This window comes from Pungitius pungitius, chromosome 2 (assembly GCF_949316345.1).
Source record: "Pungitius pungitius chromosome 2, fPunPun2.1, whole genome shotgun sequence".
In the NCBI taxonomy this organism is placed as follows: domain Eukaryota; kingdom Metazoa; phylum Chordata; class Actinopteri; order Perciformes; family Gasterosteidae; genus Pungitius; species Pungitius pungitius.
The window spans coordinates 3,963,701-3,991,384 of NC_084901.1; the positions used below are offsets into that span (position 1 = coordinate 3,963,701).

Consider the following 27,684-nt stretch of genomic DNA (forward strand, 5'->3'; position numbering starts at 1 on the left):
AGAAAATCCAACGCTACGCCACATCAGGGTCGGCGTCAAAGGGTCAGCTGTCCTCGCGAGGCTCCCGCCATGAGACACAGAAGGGCCCGTCCCCACAAAGAACCATAGCGTTTATAATGGGCAAGGAAACTGTTGGACAGAACACAATACAGTACGCACCATTGTTATGTCTTTTATCTTTATTACAGTCGTAATACATTGGTTATTGGGGGTTTAAAAATACCGTAAGTAAAATAACAAGGTAATAATAAGGTCACTATAAAGACAATTGAGAACCACAGAACTAGTTTGAATCCCTAGAGACATGACATACGTGTGTGTGTGTGTGTGTGTGTGTGTTTTTGGGTGAGGCAGCTGGAAGTAATCCTGTTTAGGTACCAGTGTAAAGGACTTTTGTTGGGCCCTAACCCTTATTTGACAGGAAATCCACACTTCAGCCGTTAACGGGCGGCGGGCTTAAAGCCCTCCAGAGAGAGCAGCAGGAGGAAGAAATGGTTTGAGGTAAAAAGCCAGACCGCCCGCCCCCCCCCCCCCCCTCTCATTAAGACGCGTGCAGCTCATTTCATTTTTTCTTTGGTCCCCTTTTTCTCCCTTTGGTCTGTGTGTGTGTGTGTGTGTGTGTGTGCAGAATGGTACCAGCAGGTGTAGAGGTCTGTGTGTGTGTGTGTGTGTGTGTGTGTGCTCAGCAGTTCTAGGCCTCGGCAGCAGGCACACGGAGGTGCGCAGCGGCACCCGGGACACACATCACACCCGCGACGTCAATCAGCGTCAGTTGCCGAGAAGGAATCCAGACGCTCGGAGAATTCGGGGTGTCTCGGAGCAAGTTTCTGTCCCCTTTGAACTGCAGCTCGCCACGTCGTGCCTCACAGGCAGGCAGGCCGGTAAATAGCTTACGGTTTGACAGCTGATTACGCACCGAGGGAGAAGATGTTGGAAGTGGGAGTTCTGTCATAACTGAAACAAAGCATTGGGAATATTAACTTTACGTGATTTATTTTTTTCTCATTAAAAGCCCGGTGCTTTGGGATTCCAAAAGTATTACTCTTTCCGGCAAATTATTATCGAGCGCATGGGAAGCCATGGTATACGAGCAGCTTTATTTCGATAGTTTAACATGCTGGTGAAGTCTTTCTACTGGCCAGCAGGGGGACAATCTTCTGGTTGCCAAATGAAGTCAGATTGTATAGAAGTCCATGAGATAATTAGCCTACTTGTTGTATATGAACATTTCAAGGATGAGTTCAGGGTCTCAAAAGCCAATTTAGCTCTTTAGTACATTTGTCCCATTAAGATAAAAACAGAGCCTAAAAGCTGGATGTTATCACCTTGTGATTGACAGGTCGCTACCACGGCATTGTTTGTTGTGCATGTGTTTGTCGCGCTTTAACCCCCCTCACGTTGTGTTCACAGTTCATTTCAGTTGCAACATTAAAAAAAACAAAAAAACAAAACAAGATGGAGGCAACCAACACGCCGAACTAAAGGCGCCGACCAAAAGACGAGCAAAGTGGATCGGAGGAAACGGTGGTCAAAACGTGCAGAGGAGACGCAGATTCTTTGCTCCGTAGAGCGATGCCCACAGAGACAAACACATTTTTCAGTGGTCTGCCGGGCCACATGAATGGGGGGTGGGGGGGGGGGGGGGGGGGCAGCGGAATTGAGGCAGCGAAGGAGGGGGCGCCCAGGGGAGGATTTTGAACAGGCACCGTGCCAACATGTCTCATCTCCAAGGTCAGGCGACTTTGGAGGGTTTGGATGGCGTTACCTGGACTTACCTTTCAGGGCCCTACAGGATTTTAAACCCCCCCCCCCCCCCCCCAATCTCTCTGATCACTTTACACCCCAACAAACACTCCCCATGTACCCCTGCACATGAAGTGTGATCTCCCCCCTTTTCACCTCTGACCCCCCCCCCCCTCCCCCGACACTAGAATAACAACCTCCATACCCCCCCCCCCTCCCCCCCAATTAGGAGGGTGCTTTTTCCTTTGCAGATGACAGATGAGGGGTCAGAGGGTTGTCGGACCCCCTTGCTTGTTCCTCCTCGTGCCCTGAGAGGGATGAAACAAGATAATAAGAGGAAACAAGGAAATAAGAGACCATCACTATCAACTGCTGTTGGGGAGACATTAAGAGAAGAGAATCAGGAGGACAAAGAGATTGTGAGTGGATTGAAGGATCGAATGGCCGCAGGACCAAAAAAAAAGGAAAAAATGAAATTGAGAAGAGGGGAGGAAACAGAGAGAGAGAGAGAGATAAGGCATCGCTGTGCTGAAACGCCACAGCGAGCCGCTGCAATAAAAGCAGAGCTGCAGTCCAATGAATCAAGGCGTTGGGGGGGGGGGCTTTCCTCTCTCTCTTTCTCTCTCTCTCTCTCTGTTGTGCGTTATGTCCACTGCTAATGGTCAGCAGATGTGGTGGTAGGCTATTTCACAAGTGCGGCTTTGGAAAACATTCCCCGCACATAAATCCAATTAGGTCGGACCCTGCACACGAGCGAGCTGGCCGGCGGTTGAGTGCGGTCGCGACCGCCCAAACGCTCCACAGACACGGTGGACTTCAATAATCGGATTCTTCCCAGCAGGTAGAGGTAGATGTGGGCTTTGTATTTGGTGAAGACTTTTTTTTTAAGCTCAAGTAAACCAATATTCCAATTTAGGATTTGGGCTATTTGGGTTTGTCGGGTGTTGTTTGCGTGGTGGGTGATCAGCTTTTTCTTTTCTTTTAGTCCAAAAAAGGGGAAAGGATTAACGTGACAATGGCACATGTTGCATTTCAGGAAATGCAACTTCTCCAAAGATCCCCACTGGCATCAAAACATTAAGATAAAAAAAATAAAAATAATGCATGAATGCTGTTCTGAGCCTTTATACCTCGAGGCAGTAAAACTACAACATCATCATGGTTCCTCTGGGAGTCATTCAACATTTGTTCCTGTTAGTAAGAAGCCATGTTTTACACAAGAGACTGGTAGTCAGATGACCTCTGGCTTATATCTGTTGTTCCAATATGAACATGAGCCGAACATCAGTATTTAACACAATGATGAAATTGCGCTTAGTGTCGCAAGTTTGTGTTCATCCAATGTGCTCCGTCATCAATGGCTAACTTATCTGCATGGGACATGGCAGATACTGAATGATTTAAGTGGAGGTTTGCTCAGCCCAACCCCCCCTTTAGTACCTGCATCGACACCTGTCAAGCTATCCACTCCATCACGACACACTGCACGGTTTTATTGTAGTAGCTCTGGTCTGAACTGACGATGTGGCAGGTTACAGGTTTCACCCTTCATTTCAACCTTCATGCACCACAAAGGCCAGAAGAGAAGTGGATGCTGCACGTGGCTCTACCGCAAACCGGTCCATGAACCCCTGCCTTCTCCCGAGGAGGCTCCACGTGGAGGGCAGTTATTACGCTGATGCAGTTCAGGACGGGGACATAAAAATAAGAGAGATATTTTGTCCTCATTTGGGCTTGAACAGCCAACCCGGCATATTTCGAGACAAAAACAAACTCCAGCAAACTGACCACATGACCCGGACGCCGGCGTCATCTCAGCAATTCCGACAGTGCCTGCGTTCTGACCCCGGAGTCAGCGCTCGGCCTTCTGTGTCTGGACCGTGAGCCGTTTGTCTCTGGCGTGGCAGCTGCTGCAGGCCCGTCTGGCACCTCGCTCCACCGCTAACTGGCTCCACGTGTGCACAAAGACGGGGGGGCCGCATGCATTTTCGTGGACTTTCGGCGCACCCACGGAGGCGCGCGGCAAAACAGGCGTGAATGCGCACGCCACGCCACACGCCACAGACAGACACGCCCCCCCCCCCTCCCCTCCCCCTCCCCTCCCGGCTTAAGCGGCACAGCGGGTGTGAAGGTGGTCTTGTGTGGCTTTATTAACTGGGGTGGGGCCAGGGAGAGGTGAGATGGTAGAGCGGGGCCTGGAAGGAGGGGAGGGGTCGGGAGAGAGAGGACAGAACAGGGGGACGGGGGGGTGGGGGGGGGGGAGTCCCACCAGGTGCTAATAGATTTCCTGCAGCTCTGAAACATTTGCTCACGCCGGTCCCCTGGAACGGAGTCAGGTTTCATCCGAGGCAAATCACCCGGACCGAGGGGTGACCTTCCTTCAACACACACCCCAGACACACGCCAGCAACACACACATTTACGCCACGCACACACACACGCACACACACACACCGAGCCTACGTGGCATTAACACACATACACGCTGCTTAAAAGCCTTAAAAAAAAAAGAAAATATTCTTGCTTTGTGTCATTAACAGACATTTTTGTGCGTGCGCTTGTTTGTTTTTGTACTGACGGTTAGATGTGAGCATCATGTCGAGCTAAGCTAACCTGCTGCCGCTGCATTTACCCTCCAGAGTGACGTGCCCCGACGACACACCTTATAGATTGATATTAACTCAAAGAAAAAGCCAGTATAGTTCTTTAAGACGTGGGCATTTTTGCACTTAGCCAGTGTGTAATTATCCACAGACGTGCAATGTTTGCCACACGCGAGCTGCCTTTAATACTTATGGTGGGAGGGGTGCCGCACTTGCCTGTTTGCATGCTTGTAATTCCTCCTTCTCTGCAGGTGTGTGTGTGTGTGTGTGCATGTGCGTGTGTGTGTTTAGCAGGATTTGTACAAAAACCAACCTAGTGAGGAGTAAAGTGATTCATGTAGCAGGGTAGCAGGTGAGTGTAGTGAGGGGGTGTGACGGCTAACGAGTTTGTTTACCTCCATCATGTGTGTGTGTGTGTGTGTGTGTGTGTGTGTGTGTGTGTGGGCTTGTAAGCACGTGCACACCCCCCCCCCCCCCTGAAGCTCCAATTAGGAGGTGCAGCTGCCAGGTGAATTGGGGCTCGGCGTGTCAGAGGATCTTTAGGAGTAAACTTTCCGTGTGTCAGACCTTTGTCGCTTAATCACCCTGAATGATGAAGAGCCGCCGGACCCTTTGTGCCCGTTGCGCAACTGATCGGCCGACCGCAACGGGGAGAGAGATTCCGTCGGACCCATCGCGGCGGTTTGTCTGCATGGCGCCGTTGCTCACCGTTCGTGACTCCGAGCATGTGCCTGCGCTTGATCCAATGATCAAATCAGGCCATCGGCCAATCGTTCCTCCTCCAAGGAACAGCGGGGCAAAGCGGGGGCCAGATGCGGACAGACCTTTAAAAATCTGATTAGAAACTATTCAGTGACATCAAGAGTTTGACCCGAGAGGGTTTTTTTTTTTTTTTTTTTTTTTTGGAAAGTAACAGTTTCCAAATTAGAATTAATTGTTGGGCATGTCTTTAATCTCTGTTTTCTGTGCGCTCCCTCTCCCTTGACATGAGGAACATGCTCATTTTTCAAAAACAAAACTGCTGGGGATGCTGGAGAATCGAACACGATGGCCCAGCGAGGGAATGCGTATTCCTCTGCATTCCCGGGAGAACTTTATCTCGGGCCAAAAAACATGAAAGGAATATGGAAAAAAAAACAACAAGAAAACAATGGTACCAGACTGCTGCAATTACAACTAAGTGAGTACACAAATTACCAGCAGATGAGTCAGAAAGCCGGAGCTCCAGACAGGGAACCAAAGCGGTGCAAGGGGGCCAGAGAGCAGGTGAAGGAAATTTAGAGCTCAATCCGTTTTGGAAAGAGGAGAAGGGGCTTTAAAACTTGGCCGTTCAAATTGTCCGGTTTTTTCAAAAATTGCTAAAGGCTGTGTCAATAATATCCTTTGAGAAAACCCAAGAATTGGCTCATTTTAGAGCCCGTCTTTGTACACGCTGGAAACCGTTCTGATGTGTCTTTGTGCAATGCACGTCATCGGTGCGCCGCCGTCGCCGCCTTTGCTTACGCGGACACCCGTGTCTTCTGAGGACGCGTCTCGAAGGGGAACAGCGGTGTCTCTTGTAGCTTTGACACAGGTTTATGGGAGACATGTGAGGTCTACAGGCACGCACGCACGAGTTCACCCCCCCCCCAAAGTGAATCCCGTAACACAACTGGGAGATGGAGCCACTTTGCTGTGCTAACAGTACAATTGTGTTTGCGTAGCGCCTTTCAAAAATACCCAAAGACGCTTGCCGCTTCCACTCGGATTTCCAAAATGGACGTCAATCTGTGTACCAAGTGTACCAAATTCTGGGGTCAACGTTTTTGGAGGCGGGATAACTACGTGGAGACAATAGAGACACTCGATAGCCAGCGAGTGGATGGCAGTAATGGGAAGGGATCGAGGCTCGTTGGCCCGCCTTCAAGCAACAGAACTCTGGGCGAGCAAATGGACCCCTGAACTGATTATTTAAAAGATTCTAACATCAGAGCATCCATGTGGTAGTAAACCACTACCATGGCCATCATCAGTTGTTGGTTGCCGCCATTGCTCCCCCCCCCCCCCCCCCTAGAAGTGACAGGAAATGATGGCAATAAGGTCTACGATATAACATTGGACAAAACATTTAAAGAAAACCTAAAAGCGCTAGAATTAACTCTAATGCGAACTGTGCAAAAACTGCTTGAACACTGCTACGGTCAGTGTTTTGATAAAAGCACAACTAATAAACGGGGATTTGCCTCGTGCACAGCATGTTTAACAAACTGCATTGAGAGCAAATCCATTTTCATGTACAGATACGTTTTGCCAAAAAACCCGAAGGCCACATGGCGCGGCTTACCGCTGGTGTGCATGATGAAAGAGGGCCATACTTTTACTGTAGTCTCCTTCATGGTAACCTAATATCTTAGAAAAACAAAACACATTACAATGCAAGGAGCTGCATGCAGTTAACTGATGACCCTCAGGGTTCAGCCTATCAATAACAGGGGCACAATCCATTCTTCCATCCAAAAGCTATACCGGCTTTGGGGGGAAAGGCGGGGGGGGGGGGAAATGGAGCCAATCGCTGCTCACATTGGACACACCCCGGACGGGGTTCACAAGGAGACAGAAAACCAATTGCCAATTAACCGTGGGGTAAGAAATCAGAGCAAACGCAAGAGGACGGAGAGTACAAGCAAATGTTACACAGGAAGGGCCCATAGGAGGGTCGGTGGGGGGGGGGGGGGGGGCGGCACGAGTACAATATGCTAAACGCATCAATGTCAGCTGTCCTGAAAGGAGATCCCCTTGTGCCTTATAGGTATCTCAATATATGCGTTACAGCAGCTGTGATTGGGTTTTGAGCCTGGGCCAAAAAAAAAAAAAAACGCCTTCGTGGAGGTGTTTGAAATGTAAATGAAGGGGTACGAACTTCATCAGGGTGCTTACAAATGCCCCCCCCCCCCTCCTCCTCCTCCCCTCCCCTCCCCTCTCCTCTCCCCCTGAGCAAAAAGTCCTAGTAACTATGTTTAAAATTCCACAAACGAAGCAGGAGATGTGGAGACAAACGAAGCCTCAGCAACGCCTCGGTGGTCCTACTCTTGCTCTTTTGTTATTGTCTTTCCCAACCACAACCCTCAAAGTTGTTCTTCCTTCCCGACATGCGTGCGCCTAACTGCATCCTCGGCGGGCTGCGTCCGCGAAACCCCCCCCCCACTCCCCTCCAAAAAATGCTCTCAGTGGTGGTTCGGCTGGTACGGGACAATGCAGTCCTCAGTAATCCAAAACTGTCCTCACTGAGGGGAATAGGAAGGGAAAATTTAGGAATCGTATCTTTTTCATCTGGCGCAGTGAGGAATGTGAGCGTAAGCATTATCTGAGAGGAGGGGGGGGGGGGGTGAAGTAGCGAGCTTCCATGTGTGACTGTTCCTGGTCAAAGCACATTAGATCCCATTTTATAAAGTACTTAAAGGCTACCTCCGGTGCACAGACGTAACGCGACACCATCTATACGAAAAAGAAGAAAAAATACTGTCAGCGTAATGATGAACTGTTAATGTAATTACTTACTATACTATAATAAACTTCTCATAATTACTCTTGAAGGCATTTACTCGCGGCACTTCAGGCAAAGATATCAATCAGTGACAGAGGGACACAAGCCCGGAGACTTGGGATAACAATCAGAAACACAACAGGAGTGACCTTTCAGCGTGAACCCGACTCGGTCATCTTGTTGCCAGACGTGAAATCCAAGGCCCCTTGGCAGGAAAAAACAAAAAAAAACAAAAAAAAACAGCGCGTGCTGTTGACATCGCAACTCATCCGTGACGGACAAGGAAAAACACTCGTGGAGAGGAAGAGAGAGAGAAAAAAAAATAGAAAAAAACCCAGAAAGAGCAAGAAGACCGAGGGCTGTCACTGAGCAACAGTACGACGTTCACGGAAGGAAATGAAAAAGCTTTCTAAACGGAGGTTACAGATCGTGGAAATGATTACGTGGTTTACGAAATGCAGCAGTTGAAGGAATGCATTGTCACGTTATATTTTGAAAGGGTTATTCCGTTTCATCACTGGCTCCAGAGTCCATCAAATCCTACCCATTTAAAAAGTCTTAGTTGATGCTGCTCCGTTTCATTTTGTATTATTGTATTATTAATTTGTTACATTTATAATGTCCCCCAAGAAGCTTTAGGATGGTAGTTTTTCAGCAGTGTACCACACAGAACTGGCGCTAGTTTTTAAACATCTATCATGAGAGAGTCAAATAATAGCCTGTAGTTTGTCTTTTTGGGGGCAGTGAGGAGAATCTGGGCTCGAGCACAGCTGCTTTCAGTGTAAAGTGGACTACGCTAACGAGAAAGTCACTTACCATTTGATCAACGTGCAAAAAAAGGGGGGCAAAAACAGGAATGGCTTTAAATTTATGACCAGAGAACATCAAGCGTTATTAACGGCCGTTAATGGACGTGTCCTTGAGGCGGATTCCGGGCCGCAGAGAGACGCGGCTCAACCTCCGTCCTCTCCTTTTTTTCTGGACCTTGTTGATTTTGGCCGCACGTCAGGTCCTGATGCCGGCCGCAACGCCGATGGGAGAGCTGGGTGCTTCCTTCTCCTTCACGCACACACTTTGTTAACAGAAATCAGACCTCACTGTGGAAAAAAAAGGGACCAGAAAAAAAAAAAAAAGGACACGATTCCAAAACTCTAAACGCGATGCAACAGATAGTAATCATAAACTTTTATTCTGAATGTACCTTATTTGCACATTAATTCACACATTTTTCCTCCTCCCCATGATTATAAACATTGTTTTGGACACCAGCAGTTTTGTACAAATGTTTACATGTTTGATTCTGGAGAATCAGGTTCCAGTAAAGTGTAACATGTGTAAAGCACAATCAAGGGAGACGGACGAAGGGGGCCAACCAAGACCCCGCCCCCAAAGATTCGGGCGAGGGACAAGCTTGACGGACGCCTCCATCCAGAGCCCGCCTTGAAAAACCGAAGACGGAGAAAGATTGACTGACAGCCAACCGTCTGCCTAAGAGTGGCAGAAAGGACACACAAAAAAAAACACACACACATCAATCTAATCCTCAAGATTCCCAAAATAAAAAGGCAAAACCCACACAATCCGTACAGACAGCACCAACAGAGAAGAGAGTCAAAAACACTGAGAGTAGGTGTATTATTCCAGAAGTGACAGCATCTGATTTTAGCACTTAAGAGTAAAAAGAAGGAGCTCAGGTTCCTTCTGAGATGTTTTTTGTTGTTGTTGTTGTGGTTTTCTGTGCATCTCTAAAAGCAGCCACTTGGGGCATTTTTTGGCGGTATTTTTGCAAGTTCAACCACAATAGGTCACTGTAGTCTTAACAGGAACTAATGCATATTTAGCTGATTAATAATGACCATTTCCACTTTTTTTTTTCTTTTTCTTAACTCTTCAGGCAGGCGTTGTTTTCCATTACTTTCTGTACGTTATCCCAACGATTCGGCCAAGCTGCACGGTGAGGGTTAACGGTGTGAATTCACCCATCGCGGAACCCACCCCCCTGCACCCACTACTCAAACACGGGTCATGTGTAAAAAACCATTTCATTGAAAAGCAGACCTCAACAACAACAACAACAACAGCGCTAACCCGCTTGTATTCAATCAATAATGCTTTCTTATTTTTTGCTTCCACAGCACTAAGCAGCTGAGGCCGAGGCCGACTGGAACGCGGTTCCTTTTTGAAGGTATTTGAACTTTTGATCAAAGTCCAGGGATTATAGGAAGAATGACGATTTCGTACAGACCGAACGAGACGACCGAATGGCGTCGGGACACCACGAATGTCTGTACGGATTTTACGAGAAGTGATCCACAAAATAGATTTAAAAAGTGCGTGAAGGAACAAAGTCCCGGCACTAGTGGAAGTGAATACCTGAAGCATTTGCAGCCATGGGTGTAATAGCTGCTAAAACCACCGGTATGGTCCTGAAACAACAGGGGGGGGGGGGGGGGGGGAGTCATAAATGGCCCGAACAAATCCGACGGATCGGTCAATGCATTTGAAACATCAATCTCCAAGAGAAAGGCAGTAATAAGCTGATCGCACTTCATCACGCTATGACGACGTTACGCACACTAAAGCAGGAGGTGTGGATGGACCGTAAGCCACTGGCATGCGGTGACTTAGGAGGCTCACGCGTCGCATGGTAAATCGCATAAATGCTCTATTACGATAATAGGAGAGAGTCCCATATGGCACTTTATATTCTTGAGTTAGTAGATGAAGAGCGTTAATACCGGTTAGTTTGAACTGGCTTTTGTCATTAAAAAAAAAAAGCAAACGGACGAACCGGCACGCCTCTATCGGACGTTTTTGGAGAAAACGCGTACGATGTAAAAAAAAAACTGACGTAATCCGGTGTGACGCAGCAGATGTTAGAATTCTGTAGTAATATTCTCACAGCGTAATTTGTGGTCGTCTCCTACAAACACACTCCAGCGCTTCCACACAAAGATGCACATGTGTTTCCTCAAAAAAGACCCAAATTTGTTCCTCTGTTGATGTTTGGAATCTGAAAAAGCAAACCATCGAGTGCAGCTGTTTTCAAGTAAAAATGACACTTTTATTGTCAGGATTTGTATCTGCTGGATATATTATTTCCTGCCTACTCGAATTGACGTCTCTTAACCATCAAAGTCCTTTCGTAGATACATGAATTAAACAGAGAAATGCCTGTGAGTTTCCACATATTGCAACATAAGGATGGATGTCGATTTTCCTCCTGAAAGTTATTTATTATTATTTAATCCCCTTTGACATAATTAGTACTGCAGTAGGGCGTTGAGCTGCTATAAGATTCCTGATTTGGTCCTGTGAAATGATTCGCTTTTAAATTGTTTTGTCAGATTTATTTTGCTCCGCAGCAGCAGCAGCGGGTTTGACCAAATTCACTAGACTGCAAACAAGATGACACTATTTTCAATGAAAAGCCTTTACAGTAAAACATCTGTAATTCATCACCAAATGGAAAACAAGGCACACATAATGAAACAAGTTGGAAGTTATGGTGGAGAAAATCAAACACAGCAGTAAAGAGGATCACAGGCTGGGTGGATTGACTGCAGTGATTTCTCAGGGGAGATACAACACCACAGTACAACACGTTACGAGAGGAAACCTCACTACCAGAAAGAGATAAATGTTGCTCTCCGGTGAGGAGCAAATAACAGCTGCACTTTGAAACGCAGTGCAGATCCAAGTCATTTGCTTGAAAAAAGTGACAGCTGTGAATACAAACACATGTTTCTCCTTTTGTTTTTCTGTTGACCAAAAATGTCAAATACGAACTCACATCCCCCCCTTCGTTCATCTTTCTTTTTTGCGTTTCGTGTTGGCATTGAAGTAGCACGCCGTCGTTCAAATAAAAACAACAACAGGTACTGCGCGTCCTTCCTCGCGCGGGTCGCACGCAGTCCACGCGGCACCGGGGACACCAGGCCTGCCCCCCCCCCAGCCCCCCCCGATTGTCGGGGCGGACAACACCTGTGCAGGAGGAGGCCCTGTGGCGGTGGAACGGGTGCTTTCCGTGCATGAAGATAACAATGAACAGTAGTGTATGCACGCTGCGAACACGGCATCGACGTGAAAGAACGATGGGGGGAGGGGGGGGGGGGGGGGAGGTGCGTCTTTTGAAAACCCTCAGGGACGCTGTGAAAATGCATCCGACCAGGACAGCAGCAAAAGGAAGGACACGGGGGGGGGGGGGGTGGATGTAGAAATTTTGGCACCTCTTACTGCAAATTCTCCATCACAAAATAATAAACATCTAAAAAGAGCTAGTCACTGCAAATTGATTCACGCTTGCAAAAGGGCAGCGCCGATCACAGACTGCTTGACGTCTTTAATTAACAGTCAGACACCCCCCCCCCCCCTCCCCCCCCACCTCCTCTGCACCCCTACACACCGGGATTTTTGAACCTTCTGATAATATAAGGCATATAATGACAAAAGTTCAAAAGTCGCCAATCAAAATGAATCTCTCAGCTGTCAGGGGCCAATTGGAGAGGCGAACACAAAGGCAAATGTTGAGGTCTTTCTTAGGCGTAAAGGTATCAAAAGGAGGAACCGACCCAGACGTTTGTTTGTTCGTCACAAGTGCTCCTAATCGGGTGTTTGGCGGGGTTTTTTTCCGGTGGCAGCGTTGAAGAAATCAGAGGGAGAGGGAGACAGAGAGAGAGAGAGAGAGAGAGAGAGAGAAAGAGAGTGAAAAGGTGTGATGAGCATTTTTCAGAGGTCATGACGGGACGGCGTGGGATGTGGAGCCAGTCAGAACCCAGAGCAGAGCCAGCTGAAGGGCCGCCGTCAGCCAGAGCGAGGGGCTCAGGCCGGACGCCCCGCCGCAGTCAGGGTCCTTCTCCTGGAGCCGAGCGCAGGGGGGAGAAGAAGCGGACGAGTTACAAGGTCGTACCAAGCAGACGGCGCACTCAATAGCAAGCGTTACACACGCGCACCCTCGAACGCTAAGATGATCTTACGTCTAGTCGAGCTCTGGATTTCTTTCGCGAGATCTAATGATCGGTGCTCTGCGTTCGATACGTTTGGACAATGGGGCCTTTTTTTTTTTTTTTCCTTCTTTCCCAAAGTCATTCGTGATACATAAGATTGAGGGTTTAAAGGTTACATTAAAAATAATGCCACATACTTAAATGTTAAATCTTTTTTTGCATGCCTTGCACGTGGCTTATTGACTGTTCAGGATGCTGATTTAGTTTTCTAGGACATGCCACTTTTATTTTATTTATGTAGCCATTAAGTGTATATATACCTAAGACCCCTTTGCGAGGGTTGTGAAGGTCAGCTGGAAAGATTTCAACTGAAGCCTTGCCAATGATCAAGAAAATAAATGAAAACTTTGAAATGTCTTTTAAAAACGTTGAGCCTTCACGTCCGACCCAAAAGTGATCGGACACTCCCACCCTGCAGGTTCGGCATCTGGTGAGGTACGAGGGAAAGAATGTCTTCTCCCCCGATGCGTTTTTTTTTTTTTTTGGAGAGGAAAGAAGCTGTGAGTCATTAGGACAGGAGACGCATAAACGTCTGGATGCAAATGAGAAGTGAGTGACCTGTTTTAGCTAGCGTCTGGCTACATCACTGATCACATGTCAACGGATGTAGACACAGGAGCCGGGGACTGATGATGACAGATGGGTAAAGATACAAAAGGGCCATGCCTCAAAGTTCAAAGTCAGGTGAGATGGGAGAAAATGTTAGCGGAGGGGCAGAGACAGACCGGGTGGCGAGTTTAGGGGGGGGGGGGTTGGGGGGGCGAAGGACAGATGGTGGTAGAACATGAGAGAGAGTGACAGGTGAGAGAGATAAGGGTGGGAAAAGGACAAAGGACCTGGAACAAAGCAGGAAAAAGTCACAGATGGAAAAAGAGGAGAGGAAATAAGGCGAGGAAAACCAAAGAGAGAGTAAAAGTTGTGCCGAAAGCAGTCAGATCCAGCGTCAGAAAATGATGAAACAACAACAAAAAAAAAAAAAACATATGACAGAGAAATTTAGCGGTATGGGACTGACCCGAGACAGCACATGAACAGCGGCAGCAGTAGCATGAGCGGAGAGGAAGCCAACGGGGAGCCTGCGCTCCTTCGGCACATGGCCTCGTCCTAACCATCAGGCGGCCAATCACAGCGCAGGAAACGGAGAGAAGCACAGAGAGAGAGAGAGAGAGAGAGACAGAATCATGCAGCGGACAAAAGGTCCACACGGTTAGCAAGAAGTTAGAAAGGCGTATGCATTCGAGTGTGTGGTCGGTCTGTGTGTGATGCACAGGCGTACGGGTTCACTCTTAAAGGCCCAAAAAAAAAAAAAAAGACGAATAGGGCGAAAGCAAACAGAGCAGTGAGGCGCGGAGGTCTCGCAGAGTCGAGCAGAAAGCGACTGTTGGGAAATCTGCAAACTTACATAGCTTGGGTTTTGGGATTAGTTTGGGATTAGTTTGGGATTGCAGCAAATAACAAAAAAAAAGAAACTTCATGCACCATGTAAAGCTATTAGTGATGGAGAGGTGCCATGGGTAGGATTTCTTCAGGGACATATTATTTCTATATTAGGGGTGCGGCTGAAGGATTTTTAAAATGTGGCCCCATGAGATTTTGATTCTTTTATTGGTCCCTAACTTGTTTGCGAGGCGGAATGTCAAAACAGATCGAGCGGTTTCACCTCAAACCAACACAAACATTTATCATTATGATTGAATATTGATAAATTTAGTGCCTGATATTCTCTTGTGTTAATTGTGTACTGTGATTTATTCAAAGTCCGGGCCAGTTAAAGTTTGACTTTCTCTGTTTACAGCCATTCTCATCATAATTTCTATAATAACAATGATGGCTAAAATGACTATGTATAAAGTGGAAAGGGTCAAGGGTCTCTTTCAGCGCTCCGTCAGTCTTGTAAACCGTAACCCAGGTCGTGATTTTTCTTGGCGGTGAACTCCAATGGTCTTTGGCGGCGAGGCCCACAAAACCAGCAGCCTCGAGGCACTCGCTTTTAATTTCGAAAAGCCTTTTCTCATTTCAGGCTGGATTTCCTGCAGAAATGTCTTTGATTCTCGCGGTTTAGCAGCTTGAAACGGTCGACGCACCGATTCGCCCGTCTTCAAATGGGCACCGACGGAGGGGGGGGGGGGACTTACGTGTTCGTTGTTGTCAAAACAAGCAGCCGGCCCTTTCCTGTACCGGGGATTCTTTGCCATCTCGCAGGGATCGGGACCATTCGCTGGGTGGATGACGTCAGGAGCATAACAACGCGTCAGCAAACGACAGTTCTTTTCGTAATCTGATCGTGGGGAAAACAAATATCGGACACATCGCGTTACTGTCTAAATACCGTTAAATCAAAGCCGGGAACTCGAGCACATCTCTCCATACGTCAAGGATTTTCTGTTTTGTTTTTTTTCTTCTTTCCCAGAAGCTTAATCATTAAATTGGCCACAGCCCTGTGTGTTTGAGAGAGCCTTCTAGATTTGTTTGTAAGCTATCCAGCAGGCTGCGTCCCGCACACCGCCATCTGCTTTACAGACACAGCAGAGAGAGAGAGAGAGAGAGAGATCTATCCGTGATTGTCTCGTCCCGAAACACAATTTCCACACAACACATCTGTGGAACCTCTGCCCGGAGGGCGAAGCGCCCCGGCGGGCCTAAGGATACACTGCTGCTCATCCTGAATCAGCGGCTTGGTGTCGCAGGACGAGCAGGTGACTTTTGCATCAGCGATGACGAAGACCAGGTTCGTCTTGGGCAGCTTTTCGGCGTGGTAGAGCCTAGGGAGCGGCACACAAGAGAGACACACAGGGAGAGAGGCGTCAAGGGGACCTCGGGGGCTCGGGTCCCAGGAGGGACGGCGGCGACACTTCACCGTGCAACGTGAGAGCAGAAGGGAGCGGAAGGGGAAGACGCGCTCGTTTTTTTTTCGCGAATTTCACGAAATCTCGTGCGCTGTGCATCGCTCAATCAAGGTCTCTGAACTCGCATGCCTTCCTGGGGGGGACGCAGGCCGCCTGGCCTCCGGCACCTTTTCACGAAACACACATGTCACTAGTGCACAAATTATTTTTCTCTCTTTTTTTTAATTTTTTTTTTATGGTCGTCGTTAAAGAGAAACTTATGTGCGGCTAATGTGCAGGAGAGCCGTGCAGCATGCGGCCAGGCACTACATTAGTAGGCACGAGGGGGCCCTAAAAAACGGTGTACGTACACACACACACACACACACACACACGTTCACAGGCACAGAAGGGGAGAATGCCAGGGAGGTGGTCCGCTCAAGGGACTTGACTTCACCTTCATGGCATGTGACTTTGTACAGCTCTGGGGACTTTTGGTTTGCGTCTCGCGGATCAGTGCAGGGAGTCATTTGTTCTCTGATTTTGCTTTCTTTACCTGGTGCAGTTTTCACAGTCGATCGTTCCCTTGAAAGACACGATGTTGTTCTCAAAGTAGTATTGGGTTTGCTCGGTGATGCAGACCTCTTTGCGCGCGGCGTCGGACATTTCGTCGTTCATCTCGGCTGTGGGAGTACACAGACAGACACTCGTCGTGTTCATTCACTTTCAGCAGTGTCGTCAATCCCAAAGCATGAAACATGTAATTGACATATTGAAACATAATTGGCCGTAAAACCCACCAGAAATGAGCTGAAAGATACGCCAAGCTGAAGGGAACTGATTATGCAAAAGAGTCCTTAGCTGATATTATAGCATTCTTTAGTGCAGCTTTAAAAATCTCCATTTGTTAGAACCATGGACCTCAGAAAAAAAAAAAGATGGATCTTTTGACTTTATCACCACAATGACAACTCTATACAAAGTCATTGTATATTCATGTCCGAGCCGGACTGGATTCATTTCATCTTGGCCTGGATTGAATATTTCACCGGAATTCAGGATGAAGAAACCGTAGGCCTTGTCAAAGTGAGAATGAACAACATTTTCATTTCCATAATGAGACCATTTAGGCGGCCGTGGAGCTCACTCCGTACTCCAGAAAAGAAATCAAACCTCAGTCATTTTTCTCTTAGTCAAATTGACAGGAACTCACCTGCGTCCAGGAAATTGGGAAATGTGATGCTGACCAGCAACTGTTGCATTATTGACCTACGAGCAAAAACCCAGGGATGAAAAATGTCTGGATCCATTGGAACACAATCCACAATAAATCATTTGTGCAAATGCTGATGCGACAATAAATCAATGGGAGATTTTGTGGTATGCGGCCTGTCCGGGGAACAATTCGGCTTATTAAACAGATGCTACTTGTGCATTTTGGAGAAACAAATCCTTGCCTGCTTTCCATTAGGATTTAAACAACGGCTTTCATAGTATGGATATACTTGCAGTCATTTGGGGAAAAAGAGTGGGCAGACATTAATGCCCGCCCCCCGTAGAAAAGGTTCAGACTCACCAAGCTGCGGCTGACGCCAACCATCCTAAATTCAAAATATCTGCGATTGTGGGCTAAAGGGGGGGGGACAATGAAAGGAAATGAGGATTAATACAAAGTTCATAGTGTTCGGGGAAAAAAAAACAACACCATTTCAAACGCGTTCCAGCCAACCTGAACATCCTGCTTGTGTTTACAACGATCTAATGACCGTCCGGATGGGCCGAGCCACAGAAGTTAAATCACTTTCCTCCGCAACAGATGTGAAGGTAAATATGTAAACAAGGAGTTGGTAAGAAAACAAAGTAGCACCGGCTGAATAAGAGGCCCGACATGCTGCTCTGATTACGGTTAGCATGCGAGGGCCTCGTTCTGGCGACGACTGAGTGTTGCATCTTTTTCTTCCCCCCCCCCCCCCCCCCCCCCCCCCCCCCCTCCCCCGAAAGGTGATGTTGCGTTGAGTCATCGGGAACACAACTCTCATCCCGCGCCGGCCGAACGGGCGCGTCGCACACAAGTCGGGAAGTCATGTGGTTTCACTTGCTAGCGAAGGGGAATTTTTGCATCTGTAAATACCCATAAAACACTTTAATCTCCCTCGTAGGTATCAGCTCGTAACCACTATCTGTAATGTCCTTTCAGCGTCTAACGGAAATTCATCAGCATCCCTGATGTCTGCAGACAGTTTGAACCATTTCATTGAAAGATGTGCGTTTTTTTTTATTTTTAAGTGATGTAAAGCAGTGCCTCTTTTTACATCACTCGGTGTGTTAGCCAAGCACGCTAGACCACCTAATCTTGTTGCTGTTCCTGCAAACTCCCACTCTTAACGCTTTCACCATACCCTCTGCTTTCCGTCTCATCGCCTCGATCCAGATTTATGTCTCCCTGGCTGGGAGCGTGTGTGTGTGTGTGTGTGTGTGTGTGTGTGTGTGTGTGTGTGTGTTTGTGCAATCATTTGGAAGTGAGTGAGCAGCAAGGTATGGCTGTGTACTTGTAGGCTGAATGAGTAAATGCTGATCAAAAAGGGTGATCATATGAATGCGGTTGTGCACACGTGGGTGGCTTTGAGTGTGTGTGTGCGTGTGTGTGTGTGAACGGCCTCTGGCTTTCGTGACTCACCACGTAGACGGATCGCAGGCCTGCAGCCGCCTTGCTCTCCTTCTCGGGGTAACAGCGCGACTGGTAGTCGAAGGTCTTCTTAAAGGTGAACAGGGACGAGTTGACCAGGTTCACCATGAGGATCGGGTCGATGCCACCGAAGAAACGCCCGATCTAAAAGACAGGGGAGAGGATGATCCAAAAGTTGGACGAGGATTTGTGTTTCCATGGCACTTTGAGAAGAACGTCTTCGCCGCATAAAAAGGGAATAAGTGTACTGCTCCACGTGTACAAATATTATTTCAAGAAAGACATTCTTTACAACTTTATTGAATTAAAGACACCAGCACATCTTCACGACATCATGTGTAAACCTTTGAACCCTTTTTGATGTTCAACCTACGAATGCTTAATCCATGTGAAATCAATTTAATAATGTTCACAGTGAATTAATCAAACCAGGGGGATGGACTTGGGTTCCATCTGATTAACACCATCCGCAGCGCAGGCGGCATTTCCGCGGAAGTGGTTCATCTCGGCAGGTGCGACTCGATCGCGTGCACGGGAGTGTTTAAGCGCTCGTGTCCACGAGGGAGTTTGTGCAGTCAGTAGAACTCATCTGCGTGTGTGTGTAATGCAAACTATCCTTTTCCTTCCACTTTGTAAGGTCACCGCTAACAAGCCGTCCTCCGCCTATCCATTCCGCTTTCGTCTAAGAGCCAAAGGATGCATAAATCTTCCATTCTATAAAGGTAAAGGGAGCCGTCTCCCCTTTCCCTGTGCAGTAAAAACAAATAATGAATTAACAGTCGCAGCCCTGTTGGCTGCAGACTCCCCCGAGGGTCCCCCGGAGAAAGAAAAAGGGAAAGAAGGACATAAAGTGGGAGAGAAAGCGGGGAAGGTTACAGAGAAAGAAACTCCCGCTCCTGTAGGAAATATGATTGAGGGCACGCAGCCTTCTCCAAACAAGGCCTCGGGTCCCTGCCTGGGTTTAAGTGCTGCTGCCAAACTTCAGAGAGCCATTGATTTATCCGGCGCACACCCTGGCCTGATTGAGAAGGAGCACAAAAAAAAAAAAAAAAAACACACACACATTGCCTCAGACGACAGCGGGGACGCTATTAGCATTTAGCAAAGGGTCACGTTGTCAGGAGGAGAAACGCACACATCGCTGTGCATGTGTGTTCATGTCTGTTATGAACGTGAAAGTTCAGTCACTTGTCACCCTTACTAAACCCTTCGCGAAGCGCAGCTTATTTAAAAAAAAAAAAAAGTGTTTAAAGGTGTCGACTTTGTTCAAAAAGGACGAGGCCCACCTCGTCAATATGTTCGTCTCGATTGGACATCACCAGGAAGCCGCCGTCGTCCAGAATGGCACAGTCTACATACTGGAATCAAATGGAGAATCAAACCACCATCGTTGTGTGTGTGTGTGTGTGTGTGTGTGTGTGTGTGTGTGTGTCGAAACGTAAACGGCAGCAAGGCGGTTAGAGCTCCTACCGCGTCGTTGCGCTGGCAGCCGCAGATCTCGTCGTTGCACTGAAAGTACAGCAGAGCAGAAAAGAGTGATCCACAAACTGCATGGAGTGTGTGCGTGCGTGCGTGTGTGTCCATCCCCGACCCACTCACGTTGATCTTCTGCGTGGCGTTGATGAAGCTCTCCATCCAGGCACCGATGTCCAGCTTCACACCGACAACTGGGATCAAACACAAGAGCCAGACGTCCTCGATCACGTTGGACCTCCGGCTCAACTTTCCTCTCTGAACTTCTCAAATGCAAACTTGGCCAGTGATCACAGGAGACCAGACAATGTGTGTGTGTGTGTGTGTTTGTGCGAATATGTCAGAGGTTAAGGGAGGAATTGAGGTGTGTGTGTGAAGATATACAGTAAGGCTTTATTAAGACTTTAGAGTTGCAAATAAAGCCTACATAGGGAAGTGGGAATACTCTTTTCTTCAGCGTGTGTGTGTGTGTGTGTGTGTGTGTGTGTGTGTGTGTTCCTTACCAGCGGGTTTGAGCGGGATACCATCAACCTTGAGGTTGACCGCTTTGCTCACCAAAACGGAGTCCTCGCTGCCTGCAGGAGGAAGGATAACACAGCACGTGTGTGCGTGCGTACACACACGGAGAAACCCAGGGAGACGCGCACACACACTCAGGAAGGCTTTCGCTCACTGTTCTCCTTGGAGAGGTAGGGCGTCGGCGTGAAGATGTACAGGTCATTGTCCAAGCTCCTCTTGTAATAACTTGACTCGTACGTCTCGGCTTCCTTCCCCCAGTACAGCCCAGCGCTGTGGAACGCGTTCACACAGAGCGACGCACAAAGAAGATGAAAGAAAGCCACTCGGTCTTTGGAAACAGTCTTTTGGAAACGGTATAAAAGCAGGCCGAGATTGGGCTTCAGTTTCGGTATTTTAAAAAAAAGCGTAGAGCTTTAAATGTGTGTTGATTCAGCGACCGCAAACACGACGGAGCACACGGGAAAGGACCAACAACGTGTCTCGAGAGGGAACCAGTGTTTCATTAGATTAGGATTAGGGTTCATATGAGGGTATGAAGGGAAGTTAGCATCTTTCATTTATTAATGTCTGGGGGAATTTTTGAATGTAGACAAGGAAGCTCCAAGGTATGGATTAGTTTCTTTGCAGATGACATCATACTTTTTTTTTTAAACCAGATAATCCTGAACATGTTATGCTTCCCTTGCTTGTACCTTTTGGGGTAGACTCGTGTGATCCCTCCATCGGTGGCAACAAATCTGGCCACGACACCGTGCCTGATGAGCAGAGGAGATAAAGCAATAAAACGTACAATTACAAAAACTGGAACGTGCTTTGGTGACATTTACCGGTGACACGAACATTTTTGAACCAACTGTGTTCAATTTTTACTTTGACGTTCATTACAAAATGCCATATGTCCATATGTTTTCGCGAGGATGATGGAAAAAGTCAGTTCTTCACTTACTGCAGTTGGGTGGTTTTCCAATGCTTGACGAGAGACGAGGTGATGCCGGCATCCAGGAGCAATCGGTTCAACAGCTCCACGTCACCTGGACAAACAAAGCATCTGTTGAGCACCTAAAGACACTTTCTCTGAGATTAAAAAAAGGTTCCCTCTCAGACGCAACCTCGACGCTTGACCAAAGCCACAAGAAAGTCGCCGCCGAGGTGCAGCAATAGGTGTAACAAATTATTTTGTTTTTTTTTTTTCCCCGAGATGTCCGACAAGACCACATGAGAAAAAAATAACAAGCGATAAAAGCCTGCTCGACCCATTTTTTTTTTTTTGCCGCCGCCGCCGCCGGCCGCTTTGAACTCCGCGACGACCCGCTTCAGTCCATTAACGTCGAGGCTCGTCGCTATGCCCCCACCCTCCTCGAGGCCTTTATGGCACACCACACACACATCAGAGAAAACAGCTGGTGTAACACTTTACCCCCCCCCCCCCCCCCCACCCCCAACAACTACCCTCCCCGTGCAGTGGTTTTCATTAGGGATCCTTTATTGAAGGCAGCCCTGGAATTCCTAATGTACTTCAACCTCTCCGCCACTGCAGTGGCTTTTACCAAGTAAAGCGTGTAACGATGCTCGGGCCGCAAATAGTCCACCAGGGCCCTACTCTTCCCCCCCCCTCCGAACTCCCTGTGGACTCCATTAAACCAGCAGCTAATAATGCTGAGAGCAGTATTTCAATTGGGTGAAAAGTTTTATTGGATTGATCACGCTGCAGCCGTCGGGGCAAAATTGAAGGAGGTATTTCGTAAAGACCCGGGGGGGGGGGGGGGGGGGGGGGAACTTTTGTTCAACTCAATGGGGCAACGGCAAGTGTGCGACGCTTTATCGACGAGCGCGTGCAAGAAATTGCAACGACGTTAATGCGTCGGTCAGATGTTTGGGAGAAGGTCCGCCGGCCCCCTGATTTGTGTTTTATGGCTCCTCCTCGTGCTCTCGGCTTGACGTGTCCTGCTCTTTCTCACAAACACACGGTAATTGGATGAGGTCGAGCGGCTATAGGTGGGGTGTGGAAGGCATATTACTGGTGAAAATGTGTGCGCGCGTGTGCGTGTGTGTGTCACATCTAAGCCGACGTGCCTCACACATGTGCACTCAGGCGTGTGATGGTCAGACTTTTGGAGTTAGCATCAAATGGGTAACACGAACACAGGGGTTCGACATCACAAAGCTTTGCCCGGTCATGCACGGCGAACCATCAAGCCAGACTTGTGTTTCACTGGAAAGAGAGAGCTTTGGGAATAGGTTTCCTCAGTCAAACGTTGGACGAACCACCTTGACGTCAAGCCAGATGGCCGATATTCGTCCAGACACGGACCCTGCAGCAAATACTGTAAAGCTTAGCGGCTCTAACTTTAATTCACAAGGTAAGCGCGTTAGTTAAAGGCTTTCGGGAGCATGTAAGTAGGTAGTAGGAAGTATTCCAGAGAACTCACACATGGGGTTGTTGGGCGTCTTTGTGTCAATGTAATCGTTGAAGTCCATGAGGAACTCTGTGTTGTTTTGGTTCTTGTCGGGAAGCTTTAGGTCCTTGCAGTACGTCCTGCGTGAGCCCGAAAACCAAAAGGGAATCTCACCAGGTAGAAATATAAACGTTGCAAAGTCATGGAGGTTTAAAGCAGTGATTCTCAACTGGTGGGCCGTTTTTAATGGGTCGCGGGCCTTTCCATGGGAAAATAATAAAAAATAAAAAAATCACATAAAAATTCATCCTGTGATTTTATTTTGAAGGGACTTTTTTAATGCAGCGGAGTGTTGTTTTTTTTGCCTGCTCATCCGTCCATGTTTTCAGGAGCGTGTGCCAGTTTGGGTCAAACCATTCTGATGTGGGGGAGATTGGGTTTTTAGGATAATTAAACATCCTGAATATAAAATAAAAAATTCAGCTTATGAACTTGATTTTGAATGAATTTGAGATATTCCTCGATTCGGGTCGCGGCTTGTCATTAAGGGGTGATGGTGGGACCAGTTGAGAACCACTGGTTTAAAGAAATACATTTCTCTAATAAAAATAAACCACGTGACTTGCTTACCTCGGTGCGATGAAGGTATAGCCGTATTCATCGAACTTGTCCGCCATCAGGCTTTCAGAAACTGGTGAGAGGCATCGAATATTATTAATCTCCCTCCACCGTATTGATCGTGAGAGCAGGGCTGGACACGTAACACCTGTTGACTATGTGCATCCACCAGAGAGAAACCTCCTACAAACCCCCAACGTGTGAATGAGACTCTCCATCGCAGAGCGGTCAAACATCGGCACTATAGCTCCACACAGTCAGCGTGGCCACATGCAGTTCATTTAACTCTCACGCTCGAGCAGTTTAAGATATTTGGTCAGAATGCAAGGTAGAAGGGAACAGCGAGGGGTCGGTTCTCACATGGAGAAAATATTAAAAGCCATATTTACCACATCAATCGTTAAAATGACCAACCAAAGCAAAAGCTGTGGACAGTTTTACACATATCAATAATAAAAAATATTGCAAAGAATACAGTCTTGCACGAACAGCTTAAAATGAATAAAAAAGACCAGAATAGGACATGCCGAGTCAAAAAAAAAAAAAAAAAGGCACACATACAAAAAGGAAAGACATGAAAGTAAAAAAGGAAGAAATACTTGCCATCTTTCCCTGGAGTGGAAAAAAATCCCAGCAGAGAGAGAGTGAGCCAACAAGAGAATCATCCCCCAGGGAGGTAAAGACGAGAGGGAAAAGAATCAGGAAACAAGACAGGGTAAAACCACAGGGGTCAAAGGTGACACAATATTTTATTCAGAGAGCGAGTCCTGAATAGAAATATCGCACTCAAAAAACAAAACGGTTTCAGGCCTTTGGATGTAAATGGAGACGGTCGCTGATGGAGAGGACAAAGAGTGGGCTTACGATGCGGTCAGGCCTTCTGAAGTGGTGATTTAGCTGCGCTTTTAGCGTTAGTGTTACCATGCTTTTGGTCAATCCGTGGAGTTCCAATGCACTCGAGCGATGTATTTGCATCGCGGCGCTTGCCGGAGAAGGAGGAGAGAGCTCGGCCGCGGCTCGTAACCTTCACGTCCCTCCGACGTTCTCCAAAGCATGTGGTGTCGACAGTTGATTATAACGTACAGCTCAAGTTTTGCATGACGACGCGGGCTGCTCCTCGTCCTCTTTGGTGGTCACGATTGGGAAATAATTGCACACATGTGTGGTGTTTTTCTTCTTCTTCTTCTTCTTTTTCTTTGATATTCGGTCACCACGTACTAATCCAACAAAGTATCTAGTAATGATGGATGGCGGGGAGATTTGGGGAGTGACGAGTGCTCATATTTCCCTGCACTCTCTCGGGCCTTTTTCACACTGGGGATGACATCCCTGCCACTTTTGAGAACATTTTGTAAAGAACCCGAAGACAGCGCAATATCCAAAACATGCATCTGAAAGCCACTCGGCTTTTGGAAACGGTATAAAAGCAGGTCGAGATTGGGCTTCGGTTTCAGTATTTTAAAAAAAAAGCGTCGAGCTTTAAATGTGTGTCGATTCAGCGACCGCGAAGACGACGGAGCACACGGGAAAGGACCAACAAACGTGTCTCGAGAGGGAACCTGTGTTTCATTAGGACTTATTTAACAAGGTTGTAAAACTCTTAAGTGAATCAAGGGGAGAGAAAAAAAAAAAAAAAAAAAAAAAAACTAAAGAAAACAAACCCCAATCGCGATGTTCGTCGCAGACTCACAGCTTTCTCCTTTATGGCTTCACCTTTAAATAATGCAAACACCCCGTCCTCTGTTCTTCCTGCTGCACTTTAGAGCCAAAACCACATCTGAGGTCCTTTTGCAACAGGTGGGGGTCAAAAACATGCAATGCGTGCCTCACGCACGGGCGCACACACACACACACACACACACACACACTCAACAGCATCTGTGACACGCTGTGTGGGCGCACATTGCACGCGAAGCGCCGCTCGGTTTCAGCGTGACGGGACTGTCGTTATGAATCAGAAGCCAACTCAAGGAAAACAAAGTGAAGTTACATCCAAAGTCGGCTGGCTGGTGTGAGAGAAAGGAGATGGTACGGGGAGGGGGGGGGAGCAGTAAAGGACACAATATTTTATTCAAATGGACTTTGAATAAGAACATTGTATTCAAAAGTAGTTTGAGAAGTTTAAGAAGAAGGTAAAAATGTATGTGTGTGTGTGTGTACATCACTGTTAGTAATTATTAATTACATAGTGTCTTAACTAGATTATCCATTGTACTTACTTACTAAAATCACCCAATAAATCACCACTAGAGCAGTTTTTTCCCCCAAACATTTGTGTGGAAAGAAAACTTTCAGATACTCTCTTACCTTCATGTTGACAAAGTGCTCTACTCTCTCTCTGCAAGTGAGTTCACACAAAATGACCAATTTCTCTTTTTTTTTTTTTTTAATCAATGTTTGTGTCCCGCGGTCTCGTTCGTCATCTGGTCTCGTTAGACCGCCAAGCCAACAACAACATCTCGGACATTTCGAACATGCTTAAAGCATCAGCGGGTCCCTCCCCACGACCGCACTTAATTCACCGCGGATAGCGCACGATTCAAGGTGATGAAAAGTCCACTTTGATGGATCACCAATGTCATGCGAGCTCGGGGTCTCTGCCAATTGAATTTCACAGCTTTTCTGGACACACGGACGTGGCCAGGCCCGCTGGATGTGGGAAATCAGACCTCGAATGTGTGACATACAGCGGGGGAAAAGAAGGGGTTAGCTGTTCGCCGTGCGTTACGCGAGTCACCGAGAGCTTTTGGACCCGAGGTGAGTGCACGCTCCAAAAAAACACGGACAGCTCCATCTGCAGTTAGCGCACCCCCCCCCGCCCCCCCCCCCCCCCCCCCTTCATACACACGCCGTAAAACAGTCTATGAGAAAACACTACGAGTCAATGACATATTTTACTAGTGGGAACGGAGAGGATTGAAGAGACATGAGACACGACAACGCCACACATATGGCATCTCTGATCCGCCGTCCAATGGGCTCGATCATGAGCACATAGATGCAGCAACACGCACACACGCACGCTCACACACACACACACACAGGGCTGTAAATGAATAGAGGACACGTGAAAGAGGACACTGGAGCCACTCGTCCCGCCGCCTGGCAACACAAACTTTCGAAGAAACGCCACAGAAGGAGGGTGTGTGTGCTTTGCCATGGCGACACTGGAGGCGAGGGCATGCAGGAGGGGTGAGGGGGGGGGTCGTGTAGTGTAGTGTGGACAGACTGGGAGCGGCGGCAGCACTTACATTTGGCCTGGGTGATTGTGTCGGCGATGTTGGCCCGGATGTAGTGCGTGCTGTAGTCGGGAAGCACCAGAGCGAGGCTGGACACACACACACACAACACAAAATGTGATTACAATATGTATTTACTGCAACTTTCTGCTCAGCACGTTTTGGCAGAAGGCGGAATTTCAACCCCTCGTGTCTTCACTAGTTGGTGCAAATTTTCCAGAGTTGCTCTGTTTGTCTGAAGTTTGGTAAAACGTACTGAACACACATACACAATGAGTTCATCATAAAAAAAAAAAAACATGTGATATTTACCTGTAATCCGTCCCTTTCACTGGCGCAAAAGTGTACACCCTCTGACCTGAATCAATGTAGCGCTTTGAGGGCAACAGTTTGGTCAGTACACATTACAATGCCTCAGCAAACGTGTTTAAAACTATTATGGCCTACAATGCTGTTTCAAAATAAAATTACCTCATCTTTGGATTTCACCAATGTAGATATTGTGTAATTCCCCCGTAAACCATCGATCATTTCCTTTCTCATCTGTCGACCAAGTCAGCAATCGTAAATCAATGAACCAATAAAAACAAAAAACAAAAATCGTACCATATTCAGATATTATTGTGCCATTAGTCATGATTTGAACATATGGAATCACATGACTTTGAGTAATCTCTTTTCCAAACCTTCACTTTGATCTCATTCTCCAGCTCAGCATCCAGGAAGTCAAGCGTTACAGGTTCGTCGAACTCTGCAGTCTGTACGGGAACGCGAGTGATTACTTTCATTCATATTTCAGTGGGCCTTGACAAAAAAAATTCAAGCAGTAAACACCAGTGGTTCATATTAAATAATTACATTTTTGTAACAGGGCACCACTCACGGCGCAATCTAAATATTGACACTGACTTTGGAAAGTTGTTAACATCTGTGACGAATGTGTGCAATGCGTGATTTACAAGAAGAGAGATTATGTCGAAAAAGTCAATGAGAAACATCTTGCTATATCTCAACAAACTTCATTCTGGACCCATGTGGTACCAGACAGCTCAG

At 47.4% G+C, this 27,684-nt stretch overlaps 1 protein-coding gene across 2 annotated transcripts in view; it reads right to left on the reverse strand.

Moving 5' to 3' along the window:
- Positions 1-9,039: 9,039 nt before the first annotated feature.
- LOC119210570 (voltage-dependent calcium channel subunit alpha-2/delta-1) overlaps positions 9,040-27,684 on the reverse strand; it is a 53,015-nt gene continuing 34,370 nt past the window's right edge. Inside the window, exons 19-39 of one of the 2 annotated variants that reach the window (XM_037460726.2) lie at positions 27,318-27,389; positions 27,103-27,174; positions 26,944-27,005; positions 26,644-26,720; positions 23,405-23,465; positions 22,808-22,914; positions 21,325-21,409; positions 21,071-21,133; positions 20,533-20,648; positions 20,363-20,434; positions 19,986-20,053; positions 19,857-19,895; positions 19,673-19,744; positions 18,378-18,530; positions 17,277-17,329; positions 16,914-16,969; positions 16,257-16,383; positions 15,525-15,637; positions 15,011-15,093; positions 13,891-13,979; positions 9,040-12,727 (exon numbers count right to left, since the gene is read on the reverse strand). In XM_037460726.2, coding sequence (XP_037316623.2) covers positions 12,691-12,727; positions 13,891-13,979; positions 15,011-15,093; positions 15,525-15,637; positions 16,257-16,383; positions 16,914-16,969; positions 17,277-17,329; positions 18,378-18,530; positions 19,673-19,744; positions 19,857-19,895; positions 19,986-20,053; positions 20,363-20,434; positions 20,533-20,648; positions 21,071-21,133; positions 21,325-21,409; positions 22,808-22,914; positions 23,405-23,465; positions 26,644-26,720; positions 26,944-27,005; positions 27,103-27,174; positions 27,318-27,389 — 1,677 coding nt within the window. In that variant the 3' untranslated portion in view covers positions 9,040-12,690. The remainder of the gene's footprint in view (positions 12,728-13,890; positions 13,980-15,010; positions 15,094-15,524; positions 15,638-16,256; positions 16,384-16,913; positions 16,970-17,276; positions 17,330-18,377; positions 18,531-19,672; positions 19,745-19,856; positions 19,896-19,985; positions 20,054-20,362; positions 20,435-20,532; positions 20,649-21,070; positions 21,134-21,324; positions 21,410-22,807; positions 22,915-23,404; positions 23,466-26,643; positions 26,721-26,943; positions 27,006-27,102; positions 27,175-27,317; positions 27,390-27,684) is intronic. The other variant, XM_037460727.2, reaches the window with a different exon arrangement.